General features: G+C 46.9%; 1 protein-coding gene across 25 annotated transcripts in view; it reads left to right on the top strand.

The window, feature by feature from the left end:
• The window catches only part of kif1ab (kinesin family member 1Ab), a 59,980-nt gene that overhangs the window by 13,678 nt on the left and 25,816 nt on the right, over nt 1-20,486 (top strand). For 8 of the 25 annotated variants that reach the window (XM_064941765.1, XM_064941738.1, XM_064941757.1 and 5 more), the window contains exons 13-30: nt 7,055-7,197; nt 7,364-7,402; nt 8,443-8,642; nt 8,953-9,032; nt 9,118-9,193; nt 9,371-9,450; nt 9,727-9,833; nt 10,919-11,017; nt 12,149-12,329; nt 12,446-12,518; nt 14,662-14,758; nt 14,892-15,052; nt 15,398-15,576; nt 15,845-15,982; nt 16,709-16,827; nt 17,029-17,114; nt 17,238-17,373; nt 17,600-17,786. In XM_064941765.1, coding sequence (XP_064797837.1) covers nt 7,055-7,197; nt 7,364-7,402; nt 8,443-8,642; nt 8,953-9,032; nt 9,118-9,193; nt 9,371-9,450; nt 9,727-9,833; nt 10,919-11,017; nt 12,149-12,329; nt 12,446-12,518; nt 14,662-14,758; nt 14,892-15,052; nt 15,398-15,576; nt 15,845-15,982; nt 16,709-16,827; nt 17,029-17,114; nt 17,238-17,373; nt 17,600-17,786 — 2,181 coding nt within the window. The remainder of the gene's footprint in view (nt 1-7,054; nt 7,198-7,363; nt 7,403-8,442; nt 8,643-8,952; nt 9,033-9,117; nt 9,194-9,370; nt 9,451-9,726; nt 9,834-10,918; nt 11,018-12,148; nt 12,330-12,445; nt 12,519-14,661; nt 14,759-14,891; nt 15,053-15,397; nt 15,577-15,844; nt 15,983-16,708; nt 16,828-17,028; nt 17,115-17,237; nt 17,374-17,599; nt 17,787-20,486) is intronic. The other 17 variants (XM_064941728.1, XM_064941910.1, XM_064941867.1 and 14 more) reach the window with 10 other exon arrangements.

The raw sequence follows: 20,486 nt of genomic DNA, 5'->3' as shown, positions 1-20,486 counted from the left end.
TCATAGATGACCAGCAAGGTCAAATAATAATAATCACAGTGATTGTCGAGATTGCAACAGGTCAGCAACTCAGGAATAAATGTCAGTTGGCTTTTCATAGCCGATCTTTGAGAGTATCTCTACCGCTCCTGCTGTCTCTAGATAGTTGAAAACAGCAGGTCTGGGACAGGTAGCATGTCCGGTGAACAGATCAGGGTTCCATAGCCACAGGCAGAACAGTTGAAACTGGAGCAGCAGCACGGCCAGGTGGACTGGGGACAGCAAGGAGTCATCAGACCAGGTAGTCCTGAGGCATGGTCCTAGGGCTCAGGTTGTCCAAGAGAGAGAAAGAAAGAAAGAAAGAGAGAGAGAGAGAGAATGAAAGAGAGAAAAAGAGAGAAAGAGAGAGAGCATACTTACTTTAAAACAGGAGAAATACTCCAGCTATAACAAACTGACCCTAGCCCCCGACACATAAACTACTGCAGTATAATACTGGAGGCTGAGACAGGAGGGGTTGGGAGACACTGTGGCCCCGTCCGACGATACCCCCGGACAGGGCCAAACAGGCAGGATATAACCCCACCCACTTTGCCAAAGCACAGCCCCCAGACCACTAGGATATCTTCAACCACCAACTTACCATCCTGAGACAAGGCCGAGTATAGCCCACAAAGATCTCCGCCACGGCATAACCCAAAGGGGTGGGGCGCCAACCCGGACATGAATATCACGTCAGTGACTCAACCCACTTAAGTGACGCACCCCTCCTAGGGACGGCAGGGAAGAGCACCAGTAAACCAGTGACTCAGCCCCTGTAATAGGGTTAGAGGCAGAGAATCCCAGTGGAAAGAGGGGAACCGGCCAGACAGAGACAGCAAGGGCGGTTCGTTGCCCCAGTGCCTTTCCGTTCACCTTCTCACTCCTGGGCCAGACTACACTCAATCATAGGACCTACTGAAGAGATGAGTTTTCAATAAAGACTTAAAGGTTGAGACCGAGTCTGCGTCTCTCACATGGATAGGCAGACAATTCCATAAAATTGAGCTCTATAGGAGAAAGCCCTGCCACCAGCTGTTTGCTTAGAAATTCTAGGGACAGTAAGGAGTCCTGCGTCTTGTGACCGTAGCGTACGTGTAGGTATGTACGGCAGGACCAAATCGGAAAGATAGATAGGAGCAAGCCCATGTAATGCTTTGTAGGTTAGCAGTAAAACCTTGAAATCAGCCCTTGTCTTAACAGGAAGCTAGTGTAGAGAGGCTAGCACTGGAGTAATATGATCACATTTTTTGTTTCTAGTCAAGATTCTAGAAGCCGTGTTTAGCACTACCTGAAGTTTATTTAGTGCTTTATCCAGGTTGCCGGAAAGGAGAGCATTGCAGTAGTCTAACCTAGGAGTGACAAAAGCATGGATACATTCTTCTGCATAATTTTTTGGACAGAAAGTGTCTGATTTTTTGCAATGTTACGTAGATGGAAAAAAGCTGTCCTTGAAACAGTCTTGATTTGTTCGTCCAAAGAGAGATCAGGGTCCAGAGTAACGCCGAGGTCCTTCACAGTATTATTTGAGACGACTGGACAACCATCTAGATTAATTGTCAGATTCAACAGAAGATCTCTTTGTTTCTTGGGACCTAGAACAAGCATCTCTGTTTTGTCCGAGTTTAAAAGTAGAACATTTTCAGCCATCCACTTCCTTATGTCAGAAACACAGGCTTCCAGGCAAGGCAATTTTCATCGAAATGTACAGCTGTGTGTCATCTGCATAGCAGTGAAAGTTAACATTATGTTTCCGAATGACATCACCAAGAGGTAAAATATATAGTGAAAACAATAGTGGTCCTAAAATGGAGCCTTGAGGAACACCAACATTTACAGTTGATTTGTCAGAGGACAAACCATCCACAGAGACAAACTGATATCTTTCCGACAGATAAGATCTAAACCAAGCCAAAACTTGTCCGTGTAGACCAATTTGGGTTTCCAATCTCTCCAAAAGAATGTGGTGATCGATGGTATCAAAAGCAGCACTAAGGTCTAGGAGGACAGATAAAAACCAGGGAGGTTTTCCAAGGCCTCACAAAGAAGCATAGACATTGAATATTCCTTTGAGCATGGTGAAGTTGTTAATTACTCTTTGGATGGTGTATCAATACACTGTCACTACAAAGATACAGGTGTCCTTCCTAACTCAGTTGCAGGAGAGGAAGGAAACCGCTCAGTGATTTCACCATAAGGCCAATGATGACTTTAAAGCAGTTAGGGTTTAATGGCTGTGATAGGAGAAATTGAGGATGGATCAACAACATTGTCGTTACTCCACAATACTAACCTAATTGATGGAGTGAAAAGAAGGAAGCCTGTACAGAATAAAAATATTCCACAACATGCATGCCTTTTGCAACAAGGCACTAAAGAAATACTGAAAAAAACGTGGCAAGGCTATTAACTTTTTGTCCTCAATACAAAGTGTTTGGGGCAAATCGAATACAACACATTTACTGAATACCACGCTCCATATTTTCAAGCATAGTGGTGGCTGCACCATGTTATGGGTATGCTTGTAACAGGACTTGGAATATGTCAATATGCCTTGTATACTGTTGTTCAGGTTAGTTATCATTGTTTTAGTTCACAATGGAGCGCCTAGTTCCACTCTTCATACCCCTGATACCTCCTTTGTCCCACCTCCCACACATGCGGTGACCTCACCCATTACAACTAGCATGTCCAGAGATACAACCTCTCTCATCATCACCCAGTGCCTGGGCTTACCTCCGCTGTACCCGCACCCCACCATACCCCTGTCTGCGCATTATGCCCTGAATATATTCTACCATGCCCAGAAACCTGCTCCTCTTATTCTCTGTCCCCAATGCTCTAGGCGACCAGTTTTGATAGCCTTTAGCCGCACCCTCATACTACTCCTTCTCTGTTCCGCGGGTGATGTGGAGGTAAACCCAGGCCCTGCATGTCCCCAGGCACCCTCATTTGTTGACTTCTGTGATCGAAAAAGCCTTGGTTTCATGCATGTCAACATCAGAAGCCTCCTCCCTAAGTTTGTTTTACTCACCGCTTTAGCACACTCTGCTAACCCTGATGTCCTTGCCGTGTCTGAGTCCTGGCTCAGGAAGGCCACCAAAAATTCTGAGATTTCCATACCCAACTATAACATCTTCCGTCAAGATAGAACTGCCAAAGGGGGAGGAGTTGCAGTCTACTGCAGAGATAGCCTGCAAAGTAATGTCATACTTTCCAGGTCCATACCCAAACAGTTCGAACTACTAATTTTGAAAATTACTCTCTCCAGAAATAAGTCTCTCACTGTTGCCGCCTGCCACCGACCCCCCTCAGCTCCCAGCTGTGCCCTGGACACCATTTGTGAATTGATCGCTCCCCATCTAGCTTCAGAGTTTGTTCTTTTAGGTGACCTAAACTGGGATATGCTTAACACCCCGGCAGTCCTACAATCTAAGCTAGATGCCCTCAATCTCACACAAATCATCAAGGAACCCACCAGGTATAACCCTAACTCTGTAAACAAGGGCACCCTCATAGACGTCATCCTGACCAACTGGCCCTCCAGATACACCTCCGCTGTCTACAACCAGGATCTCAGCGATCACTGCCTCATTGCCTGTATCCGCTACGGAGCCGCAGTCAAACGACCACCCCTCATCACTGTCAAACGCTCCCTAAAACACTTCTGTGAGCAGGCCTTCCTAATCGACCTGGCCCGGGTATCCTGGAAGGACATTGACCTCATCCCGTCAGTTGAGGATGCCTGGTCATTCTTTAAAAGTAACTTCCTCACCATTTTAGATAAGCATGCTCCGTTCAAAAAAATGCAGAACCAAGAACAGATACAGCCCTTGGTTCACTCCAGACCTGACTGCCCTCGACCAGCACAAAAACATCCTGTGGCGGACCGATCGAATAGTCGATATGCAACTGTTCAGGGAAGTCAGGAACCAATACACGCAGTCAGTCAGGAAAGCTAAGGCCAGCTTCTTCAGGCAGAAGTTTGCATCCTGTAGCTCCAACTCCAAAAAGTTCTGGGACACTGTGAAGTCCATGGAGAACAAGAGCACCTCCTCCCAGCTGCCCACTGCACTGAGGCTAGGTAACACGGTCACCACCGATAAATCTATGATTATCGAAAACTTCAACAAGCATTTCTCAACGGCTGGCCATGCCTTCCGCCTTGCTACTCCAACCTCGGCCAACAGCTCCGCCCCCACCGCAGCTTCTCGCCCAAGCCCTTCCAGGTTCTCCTTTACCCAAATCCAGATAGCAGATGTTCTGAAAGAGCTGCAAAACCTGGACCCGTACAAATCAGCTGGGCTTGACAATCTGGACCCTCTATTTCTGAAACTATCCGCCGCCATTGTCGCAACCTCTATTACCAGCCTGTTCAACCTCTCTTTCATATCGTCTGAGATCCCCAAGGATTGGAAAGCTGCCGCAGTCATCCCCCTCTTCAAAGGGGGAGACACCCTGGACCCAAACTGTTACAGACCTATATCCATCCTGCCCTGCCTATCTAAGTTCTTCGAAAGCCAAGTCAACAAACAGGTCACTGACCATCTCGAATCCCACCGTACCTTCTCCGCTGTGCAATCTGGTTTCCGAGCCGGTCACGGGTGCACCTCAGCCACACTCAAGGTACTAAACGATATCATAACGGCCATCGATAAAAGACAGTACTGTGCAGCCGTCTTCATCGACCTTGCCAAGGTTTTCGACTCTGTCAATCACCATATTCTTATCGGCAGACTCAGTAGCCTCGGTTTTTCGGATGACTGCCTTGCCTGGTTCACCAATTACTTTGCAGACAGAGTTCAGTGTGTCAAATCGGAGGGCATGCTGTCCGGTCCTCTGGCAGTCTCTATGGGGGTGCCACAGGGTTCAATTCTCGGGCCGACTATTTTCTCTGTATATATCAATGATGTTGCTCTTGCTGCGGGCGATTCCCTGCAGGTTTTCCTACTTACAAAGCATGTAGAGGTCTGTTATTTTTATCATAGGTACACTTCAACTGTGAGAGACGGAATCTAAAACAAAAATCCAGAAAATCACATTGTATGATTTTTTAAGTAATTAATTTGCATATTATTGCATGACAAAAGTATTTGATACATCAGAAAAGCAGAACATAATATTTGGTACAGAAACCTTTGTTTGCAATTACAGAGATCATACGTTTCCTGTAGTTCTTGACCAGGTTTGCACACACTGCAGCAGGGATTTTGGCCCACTCCTCCATACAGACCTTCTCCAGATCCTTCAGGTTTCGGGGCTGTCGCTGGGCAATACGGACTTTCAGCTCCCTCCAAAGATTTTCTATTGGGTTCAGGTCTGGAGACTGGCTAGGCCACTCCAGGACCTTGAGATGCTTCTCACGGAGCCACTCCTTAGTTGCCCTGGCTGTGTGTTTCGGGTCATTGTAATGCTGGAAGACCCAGCCACGACCCATCTTCAATGAATGCTCTTACTAAGGGAAGGAGGTTGTTGGCCAAGATCTCGCGATACATGGCCCCACCCATCCTCCCCTCAATACGGTGCAGTCGTCCCCTTTGCAGAAAAGCATCCCCAAAGAATGATGTTTCCACCTCCATGCTTCACGGTTGGGATGGTATTCTTGGGGTTGTACTCATCCTTCTTCTTCCTCCAAACACGGCGAGTGGAGTTTAGACCAAAAAGCAATTTTTGTCTCATCAGACCACATGACCTTCTGCCATTCCTCCTCTGGATCATCCAGATGGTCATTGGCAAACTTCAGACGGGCCTGGACATGTGCTGGCTTGAGCAGGGGGCCTTGCGTGCGCTGTAGGATTTTAGTCCATGACGGCATAGTGTGTTACTAATGGTTTTCTTTGAGACTGTGGTCCCAGCTCTCTTCAGGTCATTGACCAGGTCCTACCATGTAGTTTTGGGCTGATCCCTCACCTTCCTCATGGTCATTGATGCCCCACGAGGTGAGATCTTGCGTTGAGCCCCAGACCGAGGGTGTTTGACCGTCATCTTGAACGTCTTCCATTTCCTAATAATTGCGCCAACAGTTGTTGCCTTCTCACCAAGCTGCTTGCCTATTGTCCTGTAGCCCATCCCAGCCTTGTGCAGGTCTACAATTTATCTCTGATGTCCTTACACAGCTCTCTGGTCTTGGCCATTGTGGAGAGGTTGGAGTCTGTTTGAGTGAGTGTGTGGACAGGTGTCTTTTATACAGGTAACGAGTTCAAACTGTTGCAGCTAATACAGGTAATGAGTGGAGAACAGGAGGGCTTCTTAAAGAAAAACTAACAGGTTTGTGAGAGCCGGAATTCTTACTGGTTGGTAGGTGATCAAATACTTATGTCATGCAATAAAATGCAAATTAATTACTAAAAAATCATACAATGTGATTTTCTGGATTTTTGTTTTAGATTCCGTCTCTCACAGTTGAAGTGTACCTATGATAAAAAATGACAGACCTCTACATGCTTTGTAAGTAGGAAAACCTGCAAAATCAGCAGTGTATCAAATACCGGTTCTCCCCACTGTATTTAAAATTCTGTAAGTGTTAATAGACAAGTTGAGATATCGCTGAAACAGCTGGGCGTCCCTGAGGACCCCCAGCTGGCACCAGGGCATATGTGAGTCTTTCACAAGACACCGTCACTAGCCGTAGTTACATAAAATAGCATAACACAACACATTAGATAAACTGGAATGGCACTCTCACTCATGGTTACACAAAAAGAGCTGTGAGCAAACCAGGCCGAGCTTCCTCCCCTACATTTGAACTATCACTAAAAGAGCAAAGGACCCTTTTGTGAACTGCAAAGAACAATTGCTCAAAGTGTTCTTTGAGTCATTATGTGTCCACATAGAACCATCACCCTTCCCAAAGAACCCTTGAGGAACCCTCATTTTTATGCATTGAGAGACTAAACCAGGAAGTGATCCAGGAACTGCAAATAATGATACCTTGAACCTATGTTGTCCCTATCGACTACGATGTTTCTCCCATCATATAAACAGTGGACATATTTTTGGGGTGAACCTGCCTTTGAATGGTTTTGATCCTTCCCAGGTATGCTGACCGCGCCAAACAGATCCGCTGTAACGCCGTCATCAACGAGGACCCCAACAACCGTCTGGTGCGTGAGCTGAAGGAGGAGGTGTGCCGACTCAAGGACCTCCTCTACGCACAGGGCCTGGGAGATATCATAGATAGTGAGTACCTACCTACCTACCTACCCACACACACACACACACACACACACACACACACACACACACACACACACACACACACACACACACACACACACTGGATGAGAGCCATACAGATGTGTGTGTGAGTGTCTCACACACTCTTCTCTCTCCTCTTTCCTCTCAGCGTATCGATGTCCCGATCCTGTGATAGCTGGTTTGAAAAGTGTGTATATTCTAGCAACCCCCCCTCCGCCCGCTTTGCAGCTAACTGAAAATAAAGCTAAACCTCTACCATACTACCATCCTATAACACCCCAGAGCTATATGGAAGGTCTCAACCCAAAAACCCATCTAAAGTCTATAAATCCAGTACACACTGAAGAAAATACATGTTTACTGTCCGCCTCTTTGGGACTGGAATGCGTTTCAAAAGCTTAACATGGCATCTTCTCCTCATCTTCTTTTTCTTCCTCCGCACTGATCTGCAAACATGGGATGGGTGAAAGCAAGATGGTGGACTCCTCTAAGAAAAGTCCTTTCAGATCAGTGCAGATGAAGATGGGGGGGGGGGGGGGGGAAGCCATTTTAGACTGTTGGGATGCAGCCTGTGTTACACTCTGGTTCTCTGGGTGTGTAGCTATCTGATTGGACGCTCTGCTTCTGTAGAGGGTCTTTGATATGCCAGGTTCTTAATGTGGGCTCTGGCTAGGGCTCCAGAGCTCTGCTGCCTTACTTCTAATTCACACTGCTTGCCCTGCATAATTGTCGCTAGCGGGATAAAATCAGTTTTTAGGAATTGCATTGATTTTAATTGAATAATACTTTCACAGCCTTTCAGCCTGGAGATTATGCTGCAAGTAAGAACTAAAATACATGTATTCTAGATTGGCTGCCCTATATATCACATGACATTGCTTGTTTTTCAGCTTGTTACTGTATGTATTTTGCATATGAATGGCAGAGAAAAGCGTTTGCTCTCTAACTTCTCGTGTGCTTTGCATATCCACCAGTGTAAGTTGCTCTTCTCTCGCTCTCTCTGCAATGCCTTTGGTGAGCACCTGTCTCTGCTTCGACAATACATCTTTTTTTGTTGAGCTCTCTTCTTCTGTTTTTACTCCTCCCTTGTTTTCCCTTTCTTCCGTATACCCACTTCTCTGCGTTTCTTTCTCTCCACCCCCAATGTCTCCTCCTCCTCACCTTCCTGCTGTTTGCTCCCCTCTCTTTCCTTCTCTCCCCCACACACTCCCGCTCTTCTTCTGGCAGACTTGTGCGATTACAAGAACTTTGTCAATAATCGCCAGGCTGCCAATCAAACGGGTGATCTATCCACAGTGACCAATGCCATGACTGGGATGAGCCCTTCCCCCTCTCTCTCCGCCCTGTCCAGCCGTGCAGGCTCCATGGCAAACCTGCATGACCGCATCTTCAGCCCTGCCTCTGAGGAGGCCATAGAGAGACTCAAGGTAGGGAGGAGGAAAGGAGGGAGGGTGAACTTAGAGGTGGTGAGTGGGTGAGTGAGTGAGTGAGTGAGTGAGTGAGTGAGTGGGTGGGTTAGTGAGTGAGTGAGTGAGTGAGTGAGTGAGTGAGTGAGTGAGTGAGATGGAAGGAGAAAGAGAGGAGGAGAGGATGGGCAGTGGAGAGATAGAGGGATAGTTAGACAGTTGCGGACAGATGGAGATAGAGAGGGGGGGTAAGGGTCATGGAGGCTAACCATAATGTTATGGCGTGTATGTACCATGCCAACTTAGACATTTGTCGTTCTTTTCACTCTAGGAAACAGAGAAAATCATTGCTGAGCTCAATGAGACATGGGAGGAGAAACTGCGCCGTACTGAAGATATCCGGATGCAGAGGTGTGTCAGACGGCTTTAACCTTTAACCTCTATCCTTATCTGAGTCCACCTGTCTCAAATAACTGTGGTGCTCTGCTATATGTAGGGAGGCCCTACTGGCTGAGATGGGTGTGGCCATGAGAGAAGATGGAGGCACCGTGGGCGTGTTCTCCCCCAAGAAGGTCAGAACCCCAGTACACCCTTTATGGCAACTGTAGTGAGATTTACTACGCTACCCACAATCCTCTGTGCATGATATCCATTTCCATCATGCTACAACAACCCCTGTCAACAGTATTTCAACACAAAATGTCAACATATGTGGAAGCAAAGTCACCATGTCCTTGTCTTTCTTTTAGACCCCTCACCTGGTGAACCTGAATGAGGACCCACTGATGTCTGAGTGCTTACTCTACTACATCAAAGATGGGACCACCAAGTAAGAACGACTCTTTCATCTGCAGGAAATGTAGTGAAGTGTACCTCTTTTGTATTGAAGTGGCCTCCAGTCCTGTGGTACAGTACGGAGGGATTTGGAGTAGGGAGGCAGCTGTTTTAAGTTTACTACCTGGAATATCAAGGATCAGAATGGCCCTGTGAAGTGGGCAACGGTGTTTCCTTCGGAATTTGAAGAGTGAAACAGTGCTCTTACAAGAAAGACATCTATGTAAAAAGCGAATCAATCGACTCCGTATCCGATGCATCTTTCCCTCAGGGTTGGACGTGACGACGCCAGAAGTCGCCAGGACATCGTGCTCAGTGGCCATTTTATCCAAGACGAGCACTGCACCTTCAGTAGCACCGCAGGCTCCGGCGGAGAAGGTGAGACTGAACTGACCAACTGTGGACGAACCATGATAGTTTCTATTAGTTCTAGTTCTATGAGAAGAATCATTAGCAGATTTTGCTTGCGTGCACCAGAGGTTATAGGGTCTGTAGAGGCTGGGACTATTGAGACTGGGTTATGGACTAAAGAGACTTGGACTAGTGAGGCAATAGCTATAGTAAATTATAAACTGGCTGGTTCGAGCCCTGAATGCTGATAGGCTGACAGCCGTGGTTTATCAGACCGTATACCATGGGTCTGACAAAAACATTTTTGTACTGCTCTAATTACGTTGGTAACCAGTTTATAAAAGCAATAAGGCCTGTGGGGGGTGTGGTATATTGGCCAATACACCACGGCTAAAGGCTGTTCTTAGGCACGACGGCAACGCCATATAACACACCCCCTCGTGCCTTATTGCTTTTATAAACTGGATGCCAATGTAAAATGGTTAGCATAGCAACTACTGTAGCTATCTAGTAAACTTGCTAGCTACTTCAGTGAATGTTGAACACGTTTCTTTCCCGGCAAATCAACACATTTCTAGCGAAAATGTGTTTAATTATAACCATGGTACAAAAGCGATAATCAATTCGGGCCTCTATGCGTTCCCTGGAAAATAGTGTAAGACTGTGGAAGGTCAGTTCCACTCCGCTAGCGCTTCGTGGAACACACCTTCCACCTCATTCGTTATTTTCCAAAAGAACGCATAGCCCCTCGTTGATTATCCCTTATGTAATCACGGCAGAAAAAGACGGGAGTTGCCTTTTACCCTCTTGACTTTACCTATGCAGGCTTTGTAGATCACAGCTCATTGAGGGCAAACAAATGATCCATTCAGTACATGTACATCAGGGCTGCCCAATTCCCAGTCCTGGAGGGCCAAAACACTTCTGTTTTTTGTTTCTACGCGGTAGTGAATTGCACTCATCTGGTGTGACAGGTGTGAATTAGTCCCTGATTAGAAGGAGAGGATGAAAACTAGAAGTGTTTTGGTCCTCCAGGACTGGAAATTGAGTACGAAACGGAGCCATTGTAGAATAGCCAAAGGCTCACCATCCCCGGTGGTTCTTGTCTGTTGATGATGATGACACAGGGAACGTCATCCTGGAGCCCTGCGAGGGGGCGGAGATCTACGTCAACGGGAAACTGGTGACCACACCTACTCTGCTTCGTTCAGGTAAGGCTTAAACCCCTCAGCATCTTCCACTAAGGGAAAAGAGACACAAACAGACACAAAACATACTGAAAAACACAACACTGATTTGAATTCAATATTTTGTATTTGTCTAGGCATGAATCTGCTTCCATATACAACATCATAAATACACAAAGAATCACCATAGGTGATTCACACTGGTGATTCTCACTTGAACAGTCCAAGGTTAAAATCATTACAGTTTTTGACAATTGCTTCCACATGATTTCTGAAACTATGGCTCCTCGTCTCTCGACTCTACACTCAAAACCCCAAAACACACACGCACAACATGCAAAACGTCACAGATCTCTTGCAAAACCAAACACTTTATTCAAAACGATATTTAACTCTTCTGGTGTTTTTGCATCACAACTCTACACACAAACCATCAAATGATTAGCTCCTATACACGCCAACGACACACGTATGTGACAAATGTAAAACACTAGTATCTTGCGTCTTTTGCATGTTCAGTGGTGTCCAGGGCAGTTTGTCATAGAACTCACACGTACATGTATGTGCACAAATATATACAGTATGTATGCATATTCAGTATATATTCACACTATGAACAGAAATGCAAGGAGGGAAAAAAATAAAATGAATTTCTTTCTCAAAACATTGTGTATTCATCCTCCTTCTCTTTGTCCTCGTCTTCCTCCCACTCCTCTTCCTCTAACTCTCTCTCCAAAATTGGCCTCCTTTGTTGTCCAAACCAAGAAAGCCAACCTGAAGCCTATTTACAGTGCTCAAGCTCTGATTTCTATGTGAACAAATGAGCTATAAGTGTTTTCACTGGGTTTAGGTAATCGGTAAATGAGTGTGGCATTTTGAATGGCAGTGTTTTCCAAAGGAAACACAAGACCTGTTGGTTTTGAATGCGGTGTCTAATGTAGAGAACTGTGTTTAGTGTTTTGCACAAAGTGTGTTTTGCAATTGCAAACTGAGTGTAAAGCGGACTTGGTCTGGAGGTACTAGAGTTAAACGTTTCACAGTGTGCCTCGAGTTCTACTTTTAGTGTGTAAACGATTGTAAAACAAACTGTAATAGGTTTATGACATTGATGAAATGACTGAGGTGTGATGCGACTGACCGGACTCCTGACCTCAGGAAATCGCATTATCATGGGGAAGAGCCATGTGTTCCGCTTCAATGACCCGGAGCAGGCACGGCAGGAGCGGGAGAGGACCCCCTGCGCCGAGACCCCCGTGGAGCCCGTGGACTGGGCCTTCGCCCAGAGAGAGCTGCTGGAGAAACAGGGCATCGACATGAAGCAGGAGATGGAGTCAAGGTACAATAACAGATGGACTGCCTTTGGCAAAGCACCAGCTGTAGTAACACATCATCCTTTTGTATGACTTTGTATGACTTCGCTTGAAAATGATTTGCAATTATTTTGTTTTGCAGGCTTCAAGAGTTAGAAGATCAATACCGCCGAGAACGAGAGGAGGCCAGTAACCTTCTGGAACAACAGAGACTGGTAAGACAGGCCACTAAGAGAGACCCCTTAAAAAGCAAATCTTTAGTTTTTTATAAATACAGGTGACTGCGTAAATAAAGGAAACACTTGAGTAAACGAGGGACACAAAGTTCTGTATATTGAAGGCAAGTGCTTCCACACAGGTGTGGCTCCTGAGTTAATTAAGCAGTTATCATCCCATGCTTAGGGTCATGTATAAAAACGCCCAGTTGCCCATTATTCTCCTCTACCATGGCTAGAAGAAGACATCTCAGTGACTTTGAAAGAGGGGTCTCAAATGAGCATAAGGAGGGGGTTTAAGGGGTGTTTGTGTCTCAGTCACCAGATCTCAACCCAGTTGAACACTAATGGGAGATTCTGGATTGGCGCCTGAGACAGAGTTTTCCACCACCAGCAACAAAACACCAAATGATGGAAGAATGGTGTCACATCCCTCCAATAGAGTTCCAGACACTTGTAGAATCTATGCCCAAGGCGCATTGAAGCTGTTCTAGCTGCGCTGGTGGCCCAGCGCCCTATTAAGACACTTTATTGGGTTTTTCCTTTATTTTGGCAGTTACTTGTATATGGAGACACTCAGTGGCCAGTTTATTAGGTACACCCATCTAGTACCGGGTCGGACCCCTCCTTTTGCCTCCATAACATCCTGAATTCTTCGGGGCATGGATTATACAACGTTCAAACGTTGCTCAATTGGTATCAAGGGAAAACATTCCCTACACCACCGCCACCAGCCCGTACCGTTGACACCAGGCAGGATGGGACCATGGTCTCATGCTGCTTACTCCAAATCCTGACTCTGTCAACAGCATGATGCAACAGGAACCGGGATTCCTCGGACCAGGCAATGTTGTTCCACTCCTCAGTTGTCCAGTGTTGGCGATGGCGTGCCCACTGGAGCCACTTCATCTGGTTTTTAGCTGATAGGAGTGGAACCCGGTGTGGTCGCTGCAATAGTCCATCCGTGACAAGGACCGAGACGAGTTGTGTGTTCCGAGATGCCGTTCTGCCACTGTTGCTAGGACTGCCACTGACAGGATGTTTCATTTGTCTCACCATTCTCAGTAAACTCTAGACACTGTCGTGTGTGAGAAGCCCAGGAGGTCGTCTCTGTGCCGGGTGGCGCCCGCCACCGACGATCAAACCACGCGCAAACCACGCTCAAACCACGCTCAAAGCACGGTCAAACCACGGTCAAACCACGATCAAACCACGCTCAAACCACGGTCAAACCACGCTCAAACCACGCTCAAACCACGATCAAACCACGCTCAAACCACGCTCAAACCACGATCAAACCACGCTCAAACCACGATCAAACCACGATCAAACCACGGTCAAACCACGCTCAAACCACGATCAAACCACGCTCAAACCACGATCAAACCACGCTCAAACCACGATCAAACCACGCTCAAACCACGATCAAACCACGATCAAACCACGCTCAAACCACGCTCAAACCACAATCAAAGTTGCTTAGGACATTAGTTTTGCCCATTCCAACGTTCATTGGAAGAGTAAGCGAATACCTCCATGCCGGTCTGCCTGCTGTATCTAGTGAACAATGGCCACGTGACTCACTGTCTGTGGGAGAGAACCTTTTTCGTGAACGGGGTGGTGTACCTCATCAAATCGAATTGTATTAGTCACATGCGCCGAATACAAAATGTGTAGACCTTACAGTGAAATGCTTACTTACATGCCCCTAACCAACAATGCAGTTAAATAAATAAAACAATCAAATCAAAATAAATACAAAAATATATATAAAAAATATATATATATATATATTTAAAAAAATATGAATTAGAAATAAAAGTAATAATCAATTAAAGAGCAGCAGTAAAATAACAATAGTGAGACTATATAGAGGGTGTTACCGGTACAGATTCATGGGGCAATGCAAATAGTCTGGGTAGCCATTTGAAGAGATGTTCAGGAGTCTTATGGCTTGGGGGTAGACGCTGTTTAGAAGCCTCTTGGACCTAGGTTTGGCGCTCCGGTACCACTTGCCGTGCGGTAGCAGAGAGAACAGTCTATGACTAGGGTGGCTGGAGTCTCTGACCATTTTTAGACTGGCCAATGAGTGGCCGTTATTCTGTCATGTGATTTGATGTGTCTGTACCGGGTTCTCTCCCAGGACTATGAGAGTAAACTGGAAGCCCTGCAGAAACAGGTGGACAGAAACTCCCGTTACCTGGAGTCCCCAGACGAAGAAGAGGAGCCTGAGGAGGAAGGTGAGACATTGATTGACAGTTACCCATCTAGAACAACCATTATCAAATGTTGACAATGATTTTGAAATAAAATATCTATTTCCGAGGTAAGGTCAGAGAATGGGATATTTTCTGAATTCTGGAATGTTTTAAGTCTTTCCCATAGTTCCGTGGACAAAGCGTGAGATGGAGCTTGCATCCTGGGCGTTCCGTAAGTGGCGTTTCTACCAGTTCACCTCCCTCAGGGACCTGCTGTGGGGCAATGCCATCTTCCTCAAGGAAGCCAACGCCATCAGTGTGGAGCTCAAGAAGAAGGTACACTGTCATTATATACAATATATAAAGTAGAACAAGGATTCAGTGGTGAAACTGTGAGGTACCAGTCAAAGGAATCTGCGTTATTAATCAGTCCAGTCAGTCTACCAAATGACTGTACATTGAATGAGTCTATTCTTTAAAAACGATGAATCGATTCGATGAGTCAGCAAAGACTGGTATTGCGAAATAGTGCCCCTGCAAAGTCATTGAATCAGATCGGCTCTATTGTGAATCGGTTCGATGAGTCCGCAAAATGAGATTTCGATTGACAACAATGAGTTTGTCGCTAACCTGCTGACCTGCTGACCTGCTGACCTGCTGACCTGGTCCTCTCCTTTGCAGGTCCAGTTCCAGTTTGTGCTGCTGACAGACACACTGTACTCCCCGTTGCCCCCGGACCTGCTGCCCCCCAGCGTGGCCATGGAGCGGGAGAAACGGCCCTTCCCCAGCACCATCGTAGCTGTGGAGGTCCAGGACCAGAAGAACGGGGCCACACACTACTGGACCCTGGACAAACTCAGGTATGTGTGTGTGTGTGTGTGAGTTTGTACAGTATCACTATACTTGTGAGGACCTTGACATTAGACTGTGTGAGTGTGTTTTCGTGTCTCTGAGCATTTGTTCCGGTTATTTCTCTGCGGCTTTACATTATGATATGTGTCTCTGTACACGCGAGGCCCTGGTATGTAGGCCTATATGGACTTACCCGGTCTGCGTCTACTCTGCAGTGTCTGTTGCTCTGATGTGCTCTGTCCTGGTCGTGTGCCTTGTCTTTGCTGCCCCCTGTAGGCATAGGCTGGACCTGATGAGGGAGATGTACGACCGTGCGGCGGAGGTGCCCAGCAGCACTGTGGAGGACTGTGACCAGGCTCTGACTGGGGGAGACCCCTTCTATGACCGCTTCCCATGGTTCCGTTTGGTGGGCAGGTCAGTCACCGTCCCAGGTCCTAGTCTTTTCAAATGTCATTCCCTTCCTTTCTTGAGGTAATCACTAAGTAGCCAGGGGTTTCCTAATAAGAGCAAAAGGGTGGAAACAGATTCACTTATAGGAGGATGCACATGATGAATATTTGAACAGGGCCAGGGTCAGTAGACTTGCCCCACTAGAGATTACCTCAACATTCTACGACGGTCCTCTGCTCTGAAATGATTGCCCTGTGTCTGATACAGATCCCCCTCTATTCCTCTCTCCCCCTCTATTCCTCTCTCCCCCTCTATCCCTCTCTCCCTCTCTATTCCTCTCTCCCCCTCTATTCCTCTCTCCCCCTCTATCCATCTCTCCCCCTCTATCCCTCTATCCCTCTCTATTCCTCTCTATCCCTCTCTCCCCCTCTATCCCTCTCTATCCCTCTCCCTCTCTATTCCTCTCTCCCTCTCTATTCCTCTCTCCCCCTCTATTCCTCTCTCCCCCTCTATCCCTCTCTCCCCCTCTATCCCTCTCTCCCCCTCTATTCCTCTCTCCCCCTCTATTCCTCTCTCCCCCTCTATCCCTCTCTCCCCCTCTATCCCTCTCTATTCCTCTCTCTCCCTCTCTCCCCCTCTATTCCTCTCTCCCCCTCTCTCCCCCTCTATTCCTCTCTCCCCCTCTTTTCCTCTCTCCCCCTCTTTTCCTCTCTCTCCCTCTCTCCCCTTCTATTCCTCCCCCGTCCGCAGGGCCTTTGTGTACCTGAGTAACCTGCTGTACCCCGTGCCGCTTGTGCACCGCGTGGCCATCGTCAGTGAGAAGGGAGAGGTGAAGGGCTTCCTCAGGGTGGCAGTGCAGGCCATCTCAGGTACCAGCTACTGTGCCATATTGTCATGTCTCTATCCTTTTACTGTGCGATACTTTGTGTTAACATGCAGTATTAGACACAAACGTTTAGTGTTTTGTGAAGGACACCCACGTGGGTGCTGAGAGAGTAGTGAATAACTGTTTGATAAAAATGGCCTTCAAAATAGGATGAGTTTCCAACATTTTTATTGTCTCTCCCCAGCTGATGAAGAAGCCCCTGACTATGGTTCTGGCGTAAGGCAGTCAGGAACCGCCAAGATATCCTTTGAGGACCAACAGTTTGAGAAGGTAGAATCCGTAAGAAATTATACATGAACTTGGAATTACTTGCCAAATCGCTGTCTGCATACAGTATCGAGATTGGGAAAATGCTGTGTCATTATTTAAAAGGCCATGTGTTTGGCTGGTCAGTTCCAGACAGAGTCGTGTTCCGGCGGCATGTCCCATTCTAACACCTCTCACGAAGAGCTACGCTTCGTGGAAGGGGAGGGACAGAACTCTGATGTAGGAGCTGACCCTGACGAGGTCAACAACAACACCTGTGCAGGTAAGGAGATCCTCCCAATCATGTTGTTTTTCGATTACATCATCGTGTCGGTAGATATGAACAGCACACATTTGTTTAGTAGGGGAAGACTTAACTGAAAAGGTCATGTACTTATAATTTGTGTACGTCATGGTGCAGGAGTAAAGCTCTGTGTCTCCCCCGTCATACCGTGTGCAGAACTGCAGGCATTTCCTGTCTTTATCATGTGTACTTACCATGACCACAGACTTGTCCCCCGTCACAGCCACACCAGAGGTCCCCAGGAGCCCACTGAAGGGTGGTCTGGGTCTGGAGCTTCCCCTGGAGAAGGCCTTGTCCCACCTTCACATAGGCTCCACCTTCACCTTCAGGGTCACAGTGCTGCAGGCCTCCAGCATTTCCGCTGAATATGCTGACATCTTCTGCCAGTTCAAGTAAGTGCCTCCTACTCATTCAAGCCCTTTCATTTTGTGGTATTTTAGCTTTGACCAGGACGGTTTGGAGTTGTTTTTTTAGGGAGAGACTTGACAAGATGTCAGTGAGGGAAAGTGTTTTGAATGATGACGATGACAAGATGATGCATAAAGAGGCATTTGTTTCTAAAATCTCTCCTTAGGAACGTCTGCAAGTGCCAGTGGTTCAGGTACTTTAACGATGTAAACGCCCTGAATTTAGAAAAAAATGAATAAGTAATAATAACAGCAACAACAGAGACACAAGTCGTCAAGGCAGTTCAGATTGAGAAGCCAACTTCAACGACCTCTGACCCTTACACGATAGGAAGATCGAAGGCTGCGGGTGGGGGGGTAGATGTGTTGCATGGTGGAAAGATGGAAGGGAGCCAAGTCACGCATGGATGTGTAGGTAAGGAGTTTGATTGGGAGCCAGTGGAGGTGGAGAAGTGTGTGTGTGTGATGTGCTCCCAGGGTTTGTTGCGGGTGAGGAGTCTTATAGCTGAGTTCTGGATATACTGAAGTTTGTTGAGGGAGCTGGCAGGGAGTCCATTGCAATAGTCCAGGCGTGACTTAATGAAGGCAATGATTAAGGTTTTCAGCAACTGAGTCAGTAAGTGAGGGGCTGAGACTGCCTAAGTTCTTGAGATGGAAGAAGGCAGATTTTGTGATGGTTTTAATGTGGGCATCAAAGGTGAGTGTGGTATCGAGGATGACCCCCAGATTATTCACCTGAGAGGTCGTAAAGACAGAGCAGCCGTCGACGTTCAGGTCAACCTTCTTCAGGAGAGATCTGGGTGCCACCAACATAGCTTCTGTCTTATCGGCGTTGAACTTCAGGACGTCGAGCTCATCCATGTTTTTATGTATTTTAGACAGTTGACAACTGATGATGGGGGGGTCTGTCAGAGGTGGGTTTGGAGTGAACATAGATTTGTGTGTCATCAGCGTAACAGTGGAATTCCAGACTGTGTTGACGTAGGATTTTGCCGGAATGGTACAATATAGACAATGAAAAGGAGTGGTAACAGCTGGGTTTGAGTTCAGGAGGTACAGAGCCTGAGCAGAGGGACACATTGACAATGTCAACCATGAGGGGAAAGAGTGGGAGTGTGGGCATAGGGTCAAGTGAGCAGGTTGAGGCTTTTGATGTCTAGACCAGAGATAAACACCGCATCAAACAGAGGAGTAGGTGGAGAGTGACAGAAGGGTTTCTGAGTCGAGCTGTGGTGGGGGAGGGGGGGGTTCAGTGGACGTTTGTTGGAGCTGTGCATGTATTGCGTCTAGTTTATTTTGGAAGATGTACAGATACTGATCACAGAGGTCAGCTGAAGCAGTGGCAGTTGTAGCTTATAGATCATGGAGGGGGGAGCTCTCGGGTTTTGCCCTTTTTCTGATGTTAGAGTAGTGGGTAGACTTGGCCTTGTGGAGAGCGTCAGGGTTCCCATGGGACTGAATCAGTTCAATCAGGGGGGTTGACAGTTTTTGCATTTCTGAGGGTCATGGTGCATTTGGTACGGGGGCTTGGGGAGGGAGATGGAAAGATTAAATAGGATGGCCACGGTATATGTGACAAATAACATTTGATTTGATTTGGTCAGAAATGGTGAGGTTCAGGCCACACGGGTCGGAGGGATCTATGGCCAGTGTAGCACACCAGGTCCAGGTTGTAGCCTTTGACATGGGTTGTAAAAGTCACATGCTGGAGTGTACATGAACGTTTCAGTCCCCAAGCAGCACATGGAGCAGGAAGATGTCAGTGCCTTCAACTCTTGAGTGGAAGACAAGGGAGACTATGGGAGGCCTGTATATCAAAATGAGGAGCAGTGGGTTTGGGCCAAACAGTGTGAGCGCTAGGCATTCAAATGAGGTCCGATTCTGTACCTGAGTTACAGCCCGTTTGAGGTCGCAAGGTTAAAAGGCCAAACATTCATACGGGTTGTTGCCGGGTTTCAGTCAAACACATGACGTCAATTGCATCTTCTGTGACGAGCCCCTCTGAGAATAAACCCGACGCACAATCCTTTAATAATGGTGAGGCCAGAGGGGGAAAGGGGGTTGCTTTACAGCGACGCGAGTGGAACAGTCCAATGGAGAAGTACCCGATTCGAGCCACGCCCAGTGTTGAATGTGCCAGTTACATCCGTAGAGCTGTTAGAGCAGAAATCCGTGCGGCAGCCACTTGACCAAGCAGCCACCGCAAGCCGCAGATGGACACACGGAAGAGGTCGGTAAAAGCGAGAGTCTCGCACACTGCTAATATGCCAAGCCGAAGAGGCTAGCAAAGCAAGAGGGGTGATAGCGCTGTAGACATGACAGCAACAGTAACACATGTCACTGCCAGAGTAATGAGGATGTGGGGCACACAATCCAGGGTAGGGTGGCTTGTTTAGGTGCAGGGAGGCAGAATCTAGGAAATGGCGCCAATGTTGTACTGTCACATAACATAATCATATCCCTTTGACAGCTGTAAGGAAGTCGAAATCTTATAGTTAGTCATGTATAATTGGACTGTTATGTGTCGAAAGCCAAATGAGTCATTTCAAGGCCTGTTCCTCAACTTTATTTCCTATTTTCATCATATTTTGACTGTGTACTTGAGTTTTGTCTCCTCGGCAATTTACAATGATTTCTATTGAGGCAGGAATCTACATTTTAGATGACATCTAACACGTTAACTAT

The sequence above is a fragment of the Oncorhynchus masou genome, chromosome 3, assembly GCF_036934945.1.
Source record: "Oncorhynchus masou masou isolate Uvic2021 chromosome 3, UVic_Omas_1.1, whole genome shotgun sequence".
Classification (NCBI taxonomy): domain Eukaryota; kingdom Metazoa; phylum Chordata; class Actinopteri; order Salmoniformes; family Salmonidae; genus Oncorhynchus; species Oncorhynchus masou.
This window is presented reverse-complemented; position numbering and strand designations above follow the sequence as displayed.